Source organism: Littorina saxatilis, linkage group LG13 (assembly GCF_037325665.1).
Source record: "Littorina saxatilis isolate snail1 linkage group LG13, US_GU_Lsax_2.0, whole genome shotgun sequence".
Taxonomy (NCBI): Eukaryota; Metazoa; Mollusca; class Gastropoda; order Littorinimorpha; family Littorinidae; genus Littorina; species Littorina saxatilis.
The window spans coordinates 22,394,581-22,409,389 of record NC_090257.1 but is presented as its reverse complement, the minus strand read 5'-3'; the positions used below and the strand labels follow the sequence as shown (position 1 = coordinate 22,409,389).

Here is a 14,809-nt window from a genome sequence, read left to right as displayed (position 1 = left end):
GAGAAATGTCTTTGATGACGTCATATCCGGCTTTTCGTGAAAGTTGAGGCGGCACTGTCACGCCCTCATTTTTCAACCAAATTGGTTGAAATTTTGGTCAAGTAATCTTCGACGAAGCCCGGACTTCGGTATTGCATTTCAGCTTGGTGGCTTAAAAATTAATTAAAGACTTTGGTCATTAAAAATCTGAAAATTGTAAAAAAAAATAAAAATTTATAAAACGATCCAAATTTACGTTTATCTTATTCTCCATCATTTGCTGATTCCAAAAACATATAAATATGTTATATTCGGATTAAAAACAATCTCTGAAAATTAAATATATACAAATTATTATCAAAATTAAATTGGCGAAATCAATTTAAAAACATTTTCATCTTATTCCTTGTCGGTTCCTGATTCCAAAAACATATAGATATGATATGTTTGGATTAAAAACACGCTCAGAAAGTTAAAACAAAGAGAGGTACAGAAAAGCGTGCTATCCTTCTTAGCGCAACTACTACCCCGCTCTTCTTGTCAATTTCACTGCCTTTGGCATGAGCGGTGGACTGACGATGCTACGAGTATACGGTCTTGCTGAAAAATGGCATTGCGTTCAGTTTCATTCTGTGAGTTCGACAGCTACTTTTGACTAAATATTGTATTTTCGCCTTACGCGACTTGTTGTTGTTGCTTTTATTATTTTCCCTGGGTAGGGCTGGGTGGCTTGGAGATAGCTCGAACATATCAGGTATTTGCTTCTTCGATTCTGCTTCATGAGTATTTCCATCCTATTCTGAGTTTTAAACTAGCATTTCAGGTATTCACAACAACAAAAAATTGCCATGACAAAATAATGTACATTCTTCTTCAGTTTCGCTTATTCATGATATAAATGCAGATGACGATGTTGATAGTTTTGTAGTATGATAGATTAATATGTTCATTAGAAAAGAAGTTGTATTACTTGAATTAGATATGGCCATGTAAAAGAATCGGTTCAACATGAGCAGTCGAGAAAAGCGTAACATTTGCTTATTGTCCTGTATAATGAACTTGATATTGCGTTGTTCGAAAACCTGGAATGAAGTGGTTACTTAAATGTCCCGTATTTTTGTATCCTTAGCGGATTATGACTTTATTCAGTTATTCTGCTGAAAAGACAAATGCTGGAGAAAAACCGTTCTTTTCTGCAGCATTTCCGCTTAATGTCATCTTTCGCCGAAGCAGCGTTTTTTTCTGCAGCAAAACATTTTACTGCAGTAAAATTGAAATCAAGAATGCTGCAGTAAAACGGTGCTGTTGTTTTACTGCAGAAAACCTGTTTACACTTTTTCTGCAGCATTTTGTACTGGCTCCTGACGGATTATGACATTATTCAGTTATTCTGGAGAAAAACCGAAATGCTGGAGAAAAACTGTCTTTTCTGCAGCAAGTTTCTGCATAATGTCATCTTTCGCCGCAGCAACGTTTTTTACTGCAGTAAAACAGTTTTTCTGAAGCATAATGTTTACTTGGTTTTCTGCAGCATTATTGCGATTAAATTATTCTTCAGAATAGTCTGTGACAGTTTTGCTGGAGAAAAACGAACGACCTTGTAAAGTAGCGTTTGTATTCGTCGCCCCCTGGGATAGTATAATAGTTTGTTCCGCAGTGTACCAATCAGACAGACAAAATACATTCGTGTCACGCACAACTATAGCTTCCCCGGGACTTGAAAATAGTATCACTACAAGCGGACTATCACTATATCCGGACTGAAAAATATCACTACAACCGGACTACGTTAACAAAGAACATGTACAACTGGGACCGGGACCCACAAATTCTAATACTACAGCCGGACTATCACTATATGGGTCTATCACTACAGCCGGACTTCACTGTATTGGTAATTCTGGATGAGTCCATCTCTCGACAGAGGGGGGCTCGCGTGCTCCAACATTATAATCAATATGGTTGATGTTATTTGATGTTGCTGTCTGATGTTGATGTCGTGTACCAAAAAGAAATAAAAACGTGTAAAAAAAAAATTAAATAAATAAAAAAATAAAAATAAATAAACATTATAGTGAGCCAGTACAAAATGCTGCAGAAAAAGTGTAAACAGGTTTTCTGCAGTAAAACAACAGCACCGTTTTACTGCAGCATTCTTGATTTCAATTTTACTGCAGTAAAATGTTTTACTGCAGAAAAAAAAACCCGTTGCTCTCGCGAAAGATGACATTATGCAGAAATGCTGCAGAAACAAACAGTTTTTCTCCAGCATTTCTGTTTTTCTGCAGAATAACTGAATAAAGTCATAATCCGCTAAGGATATTTTTGTCCCATTACCCGCTAAATGGGCTTGAAAACCCGCTATCTATGGCTTCTGAGAGGAATGACACATACACCGCTCAGCTTGTCGTACTGTCATACTCAGACAAGATAGGGAACAAGTGACTGTTTTGGATACACATTTGATTTGAGTGGGCGAAAACTGATTCTATTAAGATAAGTTTGGTGTGAATATTTGTTTGTCTGTTCACTTAAAATACCGTTGGGTTGAAATATCTGTGATTGTAACGTAATTTGGTCAATAACAACGTTCCAACAACTTACCTTTTTTTATTCTGAACTTGGAACGTTGGCAGTCTCTTTCTTTTTGGATTTACACATTTGATTGTTCGTTCCAACGACATGCTAAAGTTACATTTTAGTGTTTCTGATTATTTGTCAAATTTAACGCGTGAACCTTCCTTTTGCGAAGTTGATTTTGAGGAGTGTCTGTGTTGTAGGTTCCACTGTATAGAGACTACCTTACGTAAAATCAATCTCAGTGTTTGCTGCATATAGTAGGGGAATGAATAGCCTATCCAGTCATATTACTGGTTTTACAATAAACGGCCTCATCACAAAGATCTGAACTGAAACGTATCTGCCTAGTTTTTTTTTTATGACAGTTTAGAATTAATGGTAGGAGAACGACGAACGCGCATGAAAGCATGCCCTTTGTCTGTCTGTTACTATTTTAAATATGTCATTCCTGACACTGCACATACTCTGTGAGTTTTATTATATTCACGAAAAGAGTATCAAACAAACGTAACGCCTTGAATTCCGTATTATTTCATTAATAAAAAGTCTGTATACGTGTGCCAGTGTTTCTTTGCTCGTGAAAGCATACCAGTAGAAATGTATGCTGCTGCACCGGCCCCCGTAGCGCAGTGGTTAGCGCATCGGGCTGTGGGCCGGGAGGTCGTGGGTTCGAATCCCAGTCAGTTCATGTGGGTTTTTCGGGCTACGGTCGGCTCCTACCCAGTGTGGAAGTGCTATGGTTCCTATGGGAAGGCTGGAATCACACAGCCGAGTGTCATTCACTTAACGAATGCGACTTTGAGGGTGCTCAGGTTCTGTATACCTGACCAACACCGCAGGTGCGGCAGTTCTCGGGCCTGGTTGACACCAGGATATATTATGACAGTAAGCGTAGAGTGCTGCCCCGTAGTCTCAAACCAAATTGGAAATCCATAGCATCATCATTATAATCATCCTCATCTCATTAATCATCCAAAATTATAAATTGTCCTTGCTCTTGTGGCCCTTCATGCCCGGAGCTCTCATGGTGACCTTGGTCTCAGTGTTCCTGTTCCATCCTTCCCTGAATAGTACTTCTGCTGTCAGTCTTCAACGTGTGACGTTCTGGGGGGGTCGACGGAGGGACGTGGTGGCGGTCTGCTCTCTGGAGGGGGACCCTCACTCAGTCTGGCTCCGCGACTTAGCAGTCAATGTCGTTAGTAGGGGGCATAGTAGGTAGTGGGCTGCGTCCGTCAGCTCGGGACAGACCCACTACTGAACACCGTCGAAGTGACTCAGCAGAAGTGCAGTGTCATCTTCCGAGGGTAGCCTACCGCAACTACCCGACATCCCTCCGACAAGTCTGGCAGCGGAACGAAATTCAGAGGTGGATGGAGCAGCGAGTGCAGGGACGGGGCGGCGTGAGAGCACACCGGGACAAGGAAAAAAAAAATGTATGCTGCCACTGGTGATGACGATGATGATGGTGGTGGTGGTGGTGGTGGTGGTGTGTGTGTGTGTGTGTGGTTGTGTGTGTGGTTGTGTGTGTGTGTGTGTGTGCGTTTCGGCTGAGAGTGTATGTAAGGCTGTGAGTACGCGTGCGTTCGTGTCAGTGTGTGTGATTTCGCTCTCCGATCTGTTTACTTCGTGTCTCCATTCAAGCGGGCATGAGAAATCAATATGAAACATTCTTGCTTTATAAAAACGCAACAGCCTTTGGGTTCCTAGATTTACAAATCATTTTAACAAGCAAACAAAACAAACATACAGACAGACAAACAGTCATTTGGAGTCACCCTTGGAGCTGTTTACAGCCTCTTCATGAATTAATAACAAAAGCATTCTGTGTCCACAGAGACAACTACAACTAAACTCAATGCAATGTATCCGCCAATGTCAAACTGACGTAATTTTCCATAGAGTATCCTTCTTTCGAACAAAATTCAGACTGATCACAACCATGGCACGATCAATCATTTTCTGCAAATTCTGACTAGACTTTGCGAGCTGTTCACCCCGGTTCTAGTCACTCATAAATGCCTTATGGAGTAGAACGCAAAACTGCTTGCATATAGTTCTGAGCTTTAGAAAATAATTATATATCACAGCTACGACGACCAGTGACACATTATTGTGCCAGTAGACTACACGTAAACTGTACTGACGGTTTGACGAGACTCCAGACACTCACAAATAACGTAGGGGTAGAACGGAAGACTGTTTACATGTAATCTGAAGCAAATCACTCGTAGCCTTGGCAGAGCTGGAAACTTCACTCCGCTGCATTTTACAGTAAGTGTGTTTTGACGACCATTTGTACATTTACTTTTTCTTCTATTGTGTTTGAAAAGCAAAGCGCCTTGTGCTCTGGCCGGTCCAAAATGATGGACAAAACTGTTGGTGTTCAACAGGCCGCGGGGACGTAGCTCAGTCGGTAGCGCGCTGGATTTGTATCCAGTTGGCCGCTGTCAGCGTCAGTTCGTCCCCACATTCGGCGAGAGATTTATTTCTCAGAGTCAACTTTGTGTGCAGACTCTCCTCGGTGTCCGAACCACAGAACTTATATTAGATATAATATATAAGTTCTGTGGTCCGAACACCCCCGTGTGTACACGCAAACACAAGACCAAGTGCGCACGAAAAAGATCCTGTAATCCATGTCAGAGTTCGGTGGGTTATAGAAACACGAAAATACCCAGCATGCTTCCTCCGAAAGCGGCGTATGGCTGCCTAAATGGCGGGGTAAAAACGGTCTTATACGTAAAAGCTGTGGGAGTTTCAGCCCATGAACGAACAAACAAAAGGGCACTGACAGATATGTTTAGAAAAGCTATTATCACCTGTTTTGATGTCATGGCATTTCTACATTCTTTGATCAATATTCTGCAATAGAATCGCAATACTTATTGCATTGGCCATATACTGCTTTATTTTTTTCCACTGAATAAAACAGGTGAGGGTGGGGGGGGGGGGGGGGTCGGATGGGTTTGGCTGCTTTGCATACCATGATTTGAAATTGTGTCTATTTGAGGGGTTTGCATTACGAACATATTTTAGCTGTTGCCTAGGCCTGGGTATTACTGTCAAACTTTCAAGATGTTTTTTGAAAACTAGGGAAACTTCTAACGCGAGCAACATGCAGAACTGAAAAGCAGACGTACTATTTTGTTTTCATTTTACAGCAAGCCAATGAGGCAAAACGAAAGTGGACTTGTGAAAGTATACAAATGCAAAGCGGAGCAGCGCAATACTTATTTTGGAAGCCGGTCTTTGGTTATAATGGAATCAGAAGCTGAGCCAGCCATGGATGACTATGACGAGGCAAAGCATCAGCTGGGCACATTACAACCCTCGCCTTCAGTCGTTTCCTCTCCTGAAACCACACAGCAGTCCCCCTGCAGCTCCAAAAGTGAATGTTCATCGAGAGGCAGTTTACCCGATGAAGAATGCCAGAAACAGTCAAATGATGTTAATATTGCCCTGGCACAGGCAATTGAATACAGAGACGGACATTCCATTAACATTCTAATCCAAACACACACACTTGATGAGGATATCTTGTACGAAAACAAACGCAATCAAACATAACAGATTCCATAATACCAGAAGCCTGTGAGAGAGGTTTGTTTGAACGTTGTTGTTTAATTTCAGCTGCATGTGATATGACATTTTTATTCTGGAACCGCAAGGAATGTAACTCTTATAAATTGCTATGCTAGCATAACCACCATCGTTATTACACCCCCGGTATGGGGGTGTGTATAGGTTTCGCTCGATGTGTTTGTGTGTTTGTGTGTTTGTGTTCGCTTATAGATCTCAAGAATGAACTGACCGATCGTCACCAAACTTGGTGAACAGGTTCTATACATTCCTGAGACGGTCCTTACAAAAATTGGGACCAGTCAAACACACGGTTAGGGAGTTATTGGTGGATTAAGATTCTACAAGGACTTATAGAGTAACATATTAATGGTCAAAGGGAAATAACCTTCTCAGTTGGTGGCAGTGAGAATGGTTATTTCCCTTTGACCAACGGGGGTGTTTTTCCTACCTCGAAGGAATTTCTTGTTTATGTTTAATTCTTAACTGCCAGAAACAAGTGAAGACATGAGGTTGATCATTTGCTGATCAATGTTCTAGAACTTTTAAAGGAAGGGGAGGTAACTCATACCATGTGAAACAGGTTAAGAGAAAATGAAGTTAAGACAAGTTGCACATATTTTTCTCTGCAAGAGCCTCTGAAACAACTCAATGAATTTGCCGAAGTAGCAGATGTTTTTGTCCGCTTGTAGGGGTTCATTTCACTGAAGATTATCATCTTTTATCCCATGACCTGCCTCTTTGTCTCTGTTAGCTGTAGAAGGGATTATTCTGGACAACACAACCGAGTCTCGATCTCACCTGTCATTGGTCATTGTCTTTGATCTCAGAGTACATTTGAATAATTTAGAGGTCATCTGCATATTTATCGTTAACTCGGGGACTACTTTTTTCAGCAAAACGATTGAGATATTCTGCGGTATAAAAGTCGAACTGACGTTTGGCTAACGATCTACAAACAATATCATTGAAGAAATAAAGAAAACAACAAAAAATGTACATAATCTGTTTGGGTGAATAGAGCTGAGTGAAGATTATGAGTTGTCCGACGCGGTGAGACTGAGAGAGAGACAGAGAGCACGAGAGAGAGCGACAGAGACACAAGGTGCACAACTCTAGTAAAGTTGTCGTAACGAGGTACGCTTCATGGGCAACCGCTTAGATCAATCCCAAGAGCATCCTGATACAAAATCTTGAGCGACAAAATAAAACTTACACTAAAACAGTATGCTTATAGTTTTGTTCATTTGTTATCGCTTTTAGAACATTGATTGCTAAATATGGATAGGATTTTTTAATTTTATTTGTGTGGAGTAATAATTAAATGGAGTTATTTTAATAAACTTTATTTTGAATGATATCATTGGTGTATTCTTCTTTAATTATCACTTCAACTTTAACTGGACTGTTGTTCTCGGATGTGTGTGAACATATTATAAATGACAACAAATAAAAGCACATGTACATCAACAGACTCTCTCCTGTTTCTTAGTCCAAATTCTCTGACACACACACACACACACACACATACACGAGAAAATACCAATAAGCTCACGAACAAGACTTTTCTAATTCTAAGTCACGCGCGGCTACGAGTTTCCAGAGTACAAGAGAAACGCAAACAATATCAAATATAAATAATGTGATTTTGAATCACACATTTATTAAATCTTTCATTTGTCACAAATACACACACACACACACACACACACACACACACACACACACACACACACACACACACACACACACACACACACACACACAACATAGTATTTGAAACCAGTGTGATCATGGAAGGTTTATTCCATCTTTAAAAAAAATATAAACATACATGCAAACTGACACACACACACACACACACACACACACACATATACACACACAATCACATTCTTTTAGTCCCTCACTCAAACAAACGCATTCGCAAACTGACATGATGCAGTGCTATCATTCATTAACCAGGCACGAAAAGGCTTACTTGTATTTAGAAGAAAATAACAAATACTAATCAGAGTTGTACTGTATTCAATATCTCACAGAGTACCACGCATAATCCATCTCCACACATAGACTGAGAGAGAGAGAGAGAGAGAGAGAGAGAGAGAGAGAGAGAGAGAGAGAGAGAGAGAGAGAGAGAGAGAGAGAGAGAGAGAGAGAGAGAGAGAGAGAGAGAGAGAGAGAGAGAGAGAGAGAGAGAGAGAGAGAGAGAGAGAGAGAGAGAGAGAGAGAGAGAGAGAGAGAGAGAGAGAATACGAAAGTTTATTCAGTTTTAGGCCAGAGCCCCTTCTGAAGGGTATGCGTCCATATACAACATAATCATAGCAAATATTGTGTTTCATAAATGACCCAAATTTGTATACATCAGACAGTAATACATGTGTACATAGATCATGTCACAGTGATTAATCTTTTCATTCCCTGAACTGAGAAAGAGAGAGAGAGAGAGAGAGAGAGAGAGAGAGAGAGAGAGAGAGAGAGAGAAAGAAAGAGAGAGAGAGAGAGAGAGAGAGTGAGTCTCAGAATACCGAAAGACATTTTGCGTTTTCAATACTTTTCGAAACATGGCCATTCAAAGTATGTAAATAGAGAATACTACATGGCTTGCTGTGTCGTACCAGATTTACACGAGGTTGTTTTTTTAAAATATTGAACTGCGAGCGAAAGCGAGCTGTTCACTATTTGAAAAATCAACTCGTGTAAATCTGGTACCACACAGCAAGCAATGTAGTATTCTCTATTTTTGTCTTATAGGCATACTTGGTATTTGCCTGTTAATATGTAACTAAAGTTCATATAAAGCATACATAATATCTACATGGAAAAGAAAGCAAATCAGACATTACCTCGCAGACGTACATGAGTGCCATTTCTCTTCAAGAGTACAATAAGTTGTACATTTCAAAACGCATAAAAATATTATTGTACAGTTTATTTAGACAAGCACACTTGAAAATAGTGTTTCGCTGACTAGGCAAAGTAATACATATTGAGTACTCTGCTATACGTGATATTATTCCTAGGTTATAAAAAAATATATACGATATTAAAAAAAAAGCTTTGCATAAGAATACAAAACAGCTGGCTCTCTCGAAAAATTACCAGCCTTTAACAGATTTCAAAAGTTTAAAATATAAAACTGTGATTGCAGTAGCGGTGGTAAACGGTCTGTACATTTACCATACACACACAAAGAGAAAATACAAAAATGGTGAAAATATGTTCTGAAACAAAATCCAAAGAGGGTTTAGCTGTAGCTGTATCTCTCTGCATCGTTTCGTCTTTTTCTAATTCACGCGTTATAGTCCCCATACATTCTCGTTACGGTTAGCACACAGAATTATTTAAAGCTTTCTTGAAACATTATGTACAATTCAAAACATGTACTATATTCTCACAATCTTTTAAATCGAACATGTGTACATTGCAACTGTCTCTCTCTCGCACACACACACACACACACACACACACACTCACGCGCACGCGCGCACAAACACATACACACACACACATACACACACACACACACACACACACACACACACACACACACACTTTTCTCGCTGTTTCTCTCAACAGCGAAATCATCTTTATGTTAGCTACATTAGGGTGTGGACTAAAAGTTTCACCAGTTCCGCCAAATATGAATTCTTTCGTTAAGAGAATCGCACACTTTGTCCTTTACTAGCCTACATAGGGCACGTCTCATTACTAAAACCACACCAGAAAGGAAAATAAAAACAAAAACAAAACAATACAAAAACAAAAAACATACAACAAAATCAAAGCCAGAAAATTACAAAAGATTTAACTATACATCAGAAGCTTAGCTACTTCGCTCACTGGTGTGGCTATTATTCAAAGCCATTTTAGTGACTTGTCATCAAGAAACACTATTTTAAATAATCGAACACCAAACACAGACGGAAATTCTAATCACTAAGTTATGAACAATTTACAGTGGCCTGAAATATCAGAATTCAAAGAAGCAGAGAATTACGTGTTTAGCGCATGCGCCTCCATTGGCGTCATTTACGAACATCAGCGAGAGGGAATGTGCACAGGCTGTACTAACAGGCCTTCCTTTCCTCGTAAAGCATAATTATTGTAATCACAATAGGTCTGTCCAGGCTTTTTCAGGAGATAAAACCATTCTTACACTTGAAGGCATACACAAATCCACAGCTTGGTTGTTTTGGTGCAAAGCGGGATTCCATTTACAAAAGTAATTTCGTATAAGACACCTGTATCATCGAAATTGTACACGGTATTGAATTACCATACAGGATGTGAAATCAAATGTTTAAACTTTATATGTCCTTGTGCAGTATCGTATTGTAGTTGTAAGTAAGGCCTTGAGGCAAATTTATGTTTGTTAAAGACAGATTTATAACTAAGTAGCCTATTTGTTCTTGTTCTAGTTAATATGCGAAATCAATTCAGCCAGAAATATTTACTCTGCATAGGAATCATGGAGGTTATTGACTTCTAGTAATGTTATGCGTGGAAGGACGCTCCTATGTCACCCAAAAGTTGTGACAGATCTGTATTGGTGGTGTTCACACTTGCTTACACAAGTGGAACGGTTTCTTCAACCTGGGGTTGTCTCCCTTGCACTTCCCAAGCACAGTACTTTGTAAACAACAGGATTGTGCAAACACCATTGTCAGTCACACTGCACACACCTACAACACCTGATGTCGACATGGAAAACACCATGCTTTGTCAAAGAATTAATGCGAATACTAGCAAGTTGAGTAGCACACTTGTGTTGAAAGTATAACCTAACCATTTAAGTTTGAGTCAAAAAATTGAAATCAGTTTTTATTGATTTTTTGGGCTGACGCTCTGGTTAGTTGGAATAAAGATACTGATAGTCCCATTCTCAACATCGTATAAAATCAAGTCGCCACGATGAAAAAAAGGTAAGGTCAATAAACATCAACAAAGAATCAAAACTAAGGGTGTTTTTTTGTTGTTGACTAATAATGAACAAAACATATCTAAATAATAATTAACTCATATTAATCAAGTTAAGAAAAATTTTGAGACCGAGTGAAACATTATAATTTTACTACTAGCTAGCCTATCAATATCATCACACTCACTGCTTATCAATCAATCAATCAATGAGTCTTTATATCGCGCATATTCCGTGGGTACAGTTCTAGGCGCTCTGCAGTGATGCCGTGTGAGATGAAATTTTATACGGCCAGTAGATTGCAGCCATTTCGGCGCATATTTACCTTTCGCGGCCTATTATTCCAAGTCACACGGGTATAGGTAGACAATTAGTAACTGTGCCTTAGCAATTTTGCCAGGAAAGACCCTTTTGTCAATCGTGGGATCTTTAACGTGCACACCCAATGTAGTGTACACGGGGGGAGGTTCGGACACCGAAGAGAGTCTGCACACAAAGTTGACTCTGTGAAATAAATTTCCGCCGAACCTGGGATCGAACTCACGCTGACAGCGGCCAACTGAATACAAATCCAGCGCGCTACCAACTGAGCTATATCCCCGCCCCATACAAACTTGTGCTACTCTCGTAACATCATTACATGGTTCCTTGAAAAAGGAAACATTTGGCAGTTGGGCCAAACCGTCGGTATGTCCAAGAAAACCACACTTGCAAACATTATAAGATGTTTGGTGGCTTGTTGACAGACCAGCTTTTCTGTTGGTCCAAGGGGACCATATCGTCTTTTGTTTCATCTTTATCGACCAAGGTCGAAGGCCGCGGTTGATAAATATGAGACAAAAGGCGATATGCTCCCCGAGGACCAACAACAAAATGCTGGTCTGACGACAAGCCACCAAACATCGTTTTTGTCATCATTTTGGTTGTGCAACAAAATGCACAATAACCCACAGGGAGACGAATTTTTAGAATCCAACTCCGGGCCACAAAGCATCGTCACAGTAGCTCGAGATAACACGTCAACCTTGTATGTGACGTCAAACGTAGCTTGTTGAGGCTTTTCTTCCAGTCTGAAAATGTACAGAGCTGCGATCATACGTGTGAGTTCAGTAAGTGTTGAGCATATTTCTTTTCTTTTTAAGTATTTATGACTTTTCATTGTGGATTTTGCGATTACAGAGATAAGTTGCAAATTTGACCATGAGTCGCCGCGGTAATTATCAACATTGATTGGGTCTTTGAGAGTGAATGCTTACAATCGTTGTCCTCGGAAACGCAAATCCAAAGCCGCGATGGTTCCACACATCAAACAATCAGCCTGATTGGCTTTTACTTTGACAATCCACGTTTCACCTGAAAGCTCAAACCCATTCACCACCTCGAGTTATTGCATGGGGAACATAAGATTTATTTCCCAGGTGTTTGTGAATGAAAACTCGTGAAAATGATGACAACATTTCTTGTCTAAGATGTTCAGTATTGTCACGCTAACAAAACAAACCACAAAGACTAACATTTCACCAATCACCAGTGCTTGTGCAGGGGCAAGATATTTTGTTGCCTCCCTTGTTTGTTGGGCAAACTAATGCTGCCACTCTCTAATTTGCGATTTGATGTCGCAGAATCTGATCAAGAAATGTTCAGCGTTTTTCTCCTTCTTTTTCTTTAGCTTGAAAAGCCTTGAGGAGTCGCAGAAACTGTCAAAGACATCAAGTTAACAGCATCTTAATAACAAGGAGCTTGAAAAGCATGTATACGCTCTGCCTCCCCTTGCGACATCACCTTTCTCTTTAGCACATCTATCCCTCTCTCTCTCTGTTTCTCTCTGTTTCTCTCTCAGTCTCCGTCTCTCTCTCTCTGTCTGTCTCTGTCTGTGTCTCTCTCTCTGTCTCTCTGTCTGTCTCTCTATCTGGCAGTCTTTGTGCACAAATCTGACGATTTTCAGTAGGCCTATAAAACGAAACGTTCATTGGTGGTGACAAATATATTCCCCAAATCTCGTCATATCCCGAGACTGAGAGCATTTTCGGGCTGTAACATTGAACCCTTATTGGTTTTTATTATGCCGCTTTTATTAATAACGGGCCGGTACGACGAATTTAGTTTTCGTTGAAATCTTTCTTTATTTGGTGTTTAACGTCGTTTTCAACCACGAAGGTTATATCGCGACGATTTCGTTGAAATATTCCCAGCAAAATTATACGATGGAAAAACTGAGAGAAACCTTCTTTTGCGCATAGAGGGACGACCTTTTCAATGTTGTCACACTGCTATCTCGTACTTATAAGTTGTTAACATCACGATTGCCAAAGTGCTCAGTAGTTTCACTAACGAATATCTTTCACATGCAAAACGTCTAGCTTTAATATACTGAGTATCACGTAAAAAGTAACAGTAGGTCTGTTCAAATGCTTATACTGCAGATATCCTGTTATGTCAACCTACACATCACAAAGGCCTATTCATACTTTGCATTGTGTTTGCTCGTAAGTATCGTTTCTCTATCAAAAGCCTACCCCGTTCGTTTATTAAGTAGACACTATCAACCTCTAACATGTGATTTAATATCACCTAATCTGGTCGATACATCTTCAACGTTTTCTCCTTGTTCTTCCCTATCGAAAGCCTACCCTGTGAGTCCACTTTTTAAATCTTACCTCCTGTAATCTCAACAACGGTGTGACAGGAGAAAAATCTCCTGTGTCACCTGCAAACTCTTTTCCGCACACTGATTCATCCTTGCTGTCACGAACACACACCCAAGAACAGCAAACACATCAGCAAAGTTACAAACGAAGCCTGAAGCGTCACACTCGCCCCTTTAACATCGGTTCCGCGTGAGGGCGTCGAGGGATGCAAACTTAAAGTCACACCATCGCGTGCAGAGTGTGTGCTCACAGTGCTCGCCTCCAAGTCTCTGCTGTGAGCATTTCTGTGTGTGGAGGTAGGAGTGGGGTTAGTAGCATTGGGCTGAGTATTGATGCTGAATGTGCTGCCAGCAGGGTCACCTCCAACAACTGTGTCCGTGTTGTGCCGCGACCTGCCTGACGTCGCTGTGACAATGCTGCTTGCTGTAGAACTGGACAAGTCTTTGGTGGAGGGGGTTGGGGGAGAGGTGAGGGGAGAGAGAGGAGCGTCAGTGGGAGTGGCTTTCTTTGGTGAAGGTGACGAAGTGTTGTGTGAAACACTGGAGTCATTTTTGTTGACGATTGTAGTATCGTCTGTTGTTGTTGTTGTCGTTGCTGTTGTTGTTGAACCAGGATGATCCTTCAAATCTTTTAACAGAAAAAAACGTAATTACAACTACGATAAGTAAGAACAGTTATATACAATGGGTCCCCCATTTTAAAACTCCCGATTTAAAACCTCCGCCCTATTAACACCTTGCTTTTTCACATTCTCTCTTCATAATCTTTATAAATTGACCCCAGTTTTAAGACTCCCTCCCTTTTAAGACCTTTTGCTCCGATCGTTTTAAGATTTCAAAAGAGGAGGGCCGGTGTTCACTGTTCATCCATTTTGAAGAAACGCCTCAACAACTGTTCGATAATTCATTTTGACTGAATTTATTCACCAGATTCAAATGTTTCACGGTGCGCTGACAATGTGAGCTCTGAAGAAATTATCGTTTGGCGTGAGGGTTAGATGATTCTGAACACAGACAGACAGACACAGACAGACACAGACACACACACACACACACGTGAAAACAGACACTCACACCCACAAAGTAACCCCCCACCCCCACTC

At 40.4% G+C, this 14,809-nt stretch overlaps 1 protein-coding gene and 1 long non-coding RNA gene across 3 annotated transcripts in view; one reads left to right on the top strand and one right to left on the bottom strand.

The window, feature by feature from the left end:
- The first annotated feature begins 4,173 nt into the window (after positions 1-4,173).
- LOC138983874 (uncharacterized) lies at positions 4,174-7,498 on the top strand. Its single transcript, XR_011461296.1, has 2 exons — positions 4,174-4,830; positions 5,721-7,498. It is a non-coding gene; the product is annotated as an uncharacterized lncRNA (long non-coding RNA).
- Positions 7,499-7,926: 428 nt separating this feature from the next.
- The window catches only part of LOC138983872 (anosmin-1-like), a 34,133-nt gene continuing 27,250 nt past the window's right edge, over positions 7,927-14,809 (bottom strand). For both annotated transcript variants that reach the window (XM_070357202.1, XM_070357203.1), the window contains exon 17: positions 7,927-14,334. In XM_070357202.1, coding sequence (XP_070213303.1) covers positions 13,805-14,334 — 530 coding nt within the window. In that variant the 3' untranslated portion in view covers positions 7,927-13,804. The remainder of the gene's footprint in view (positions 14,335-14,809) is intronic.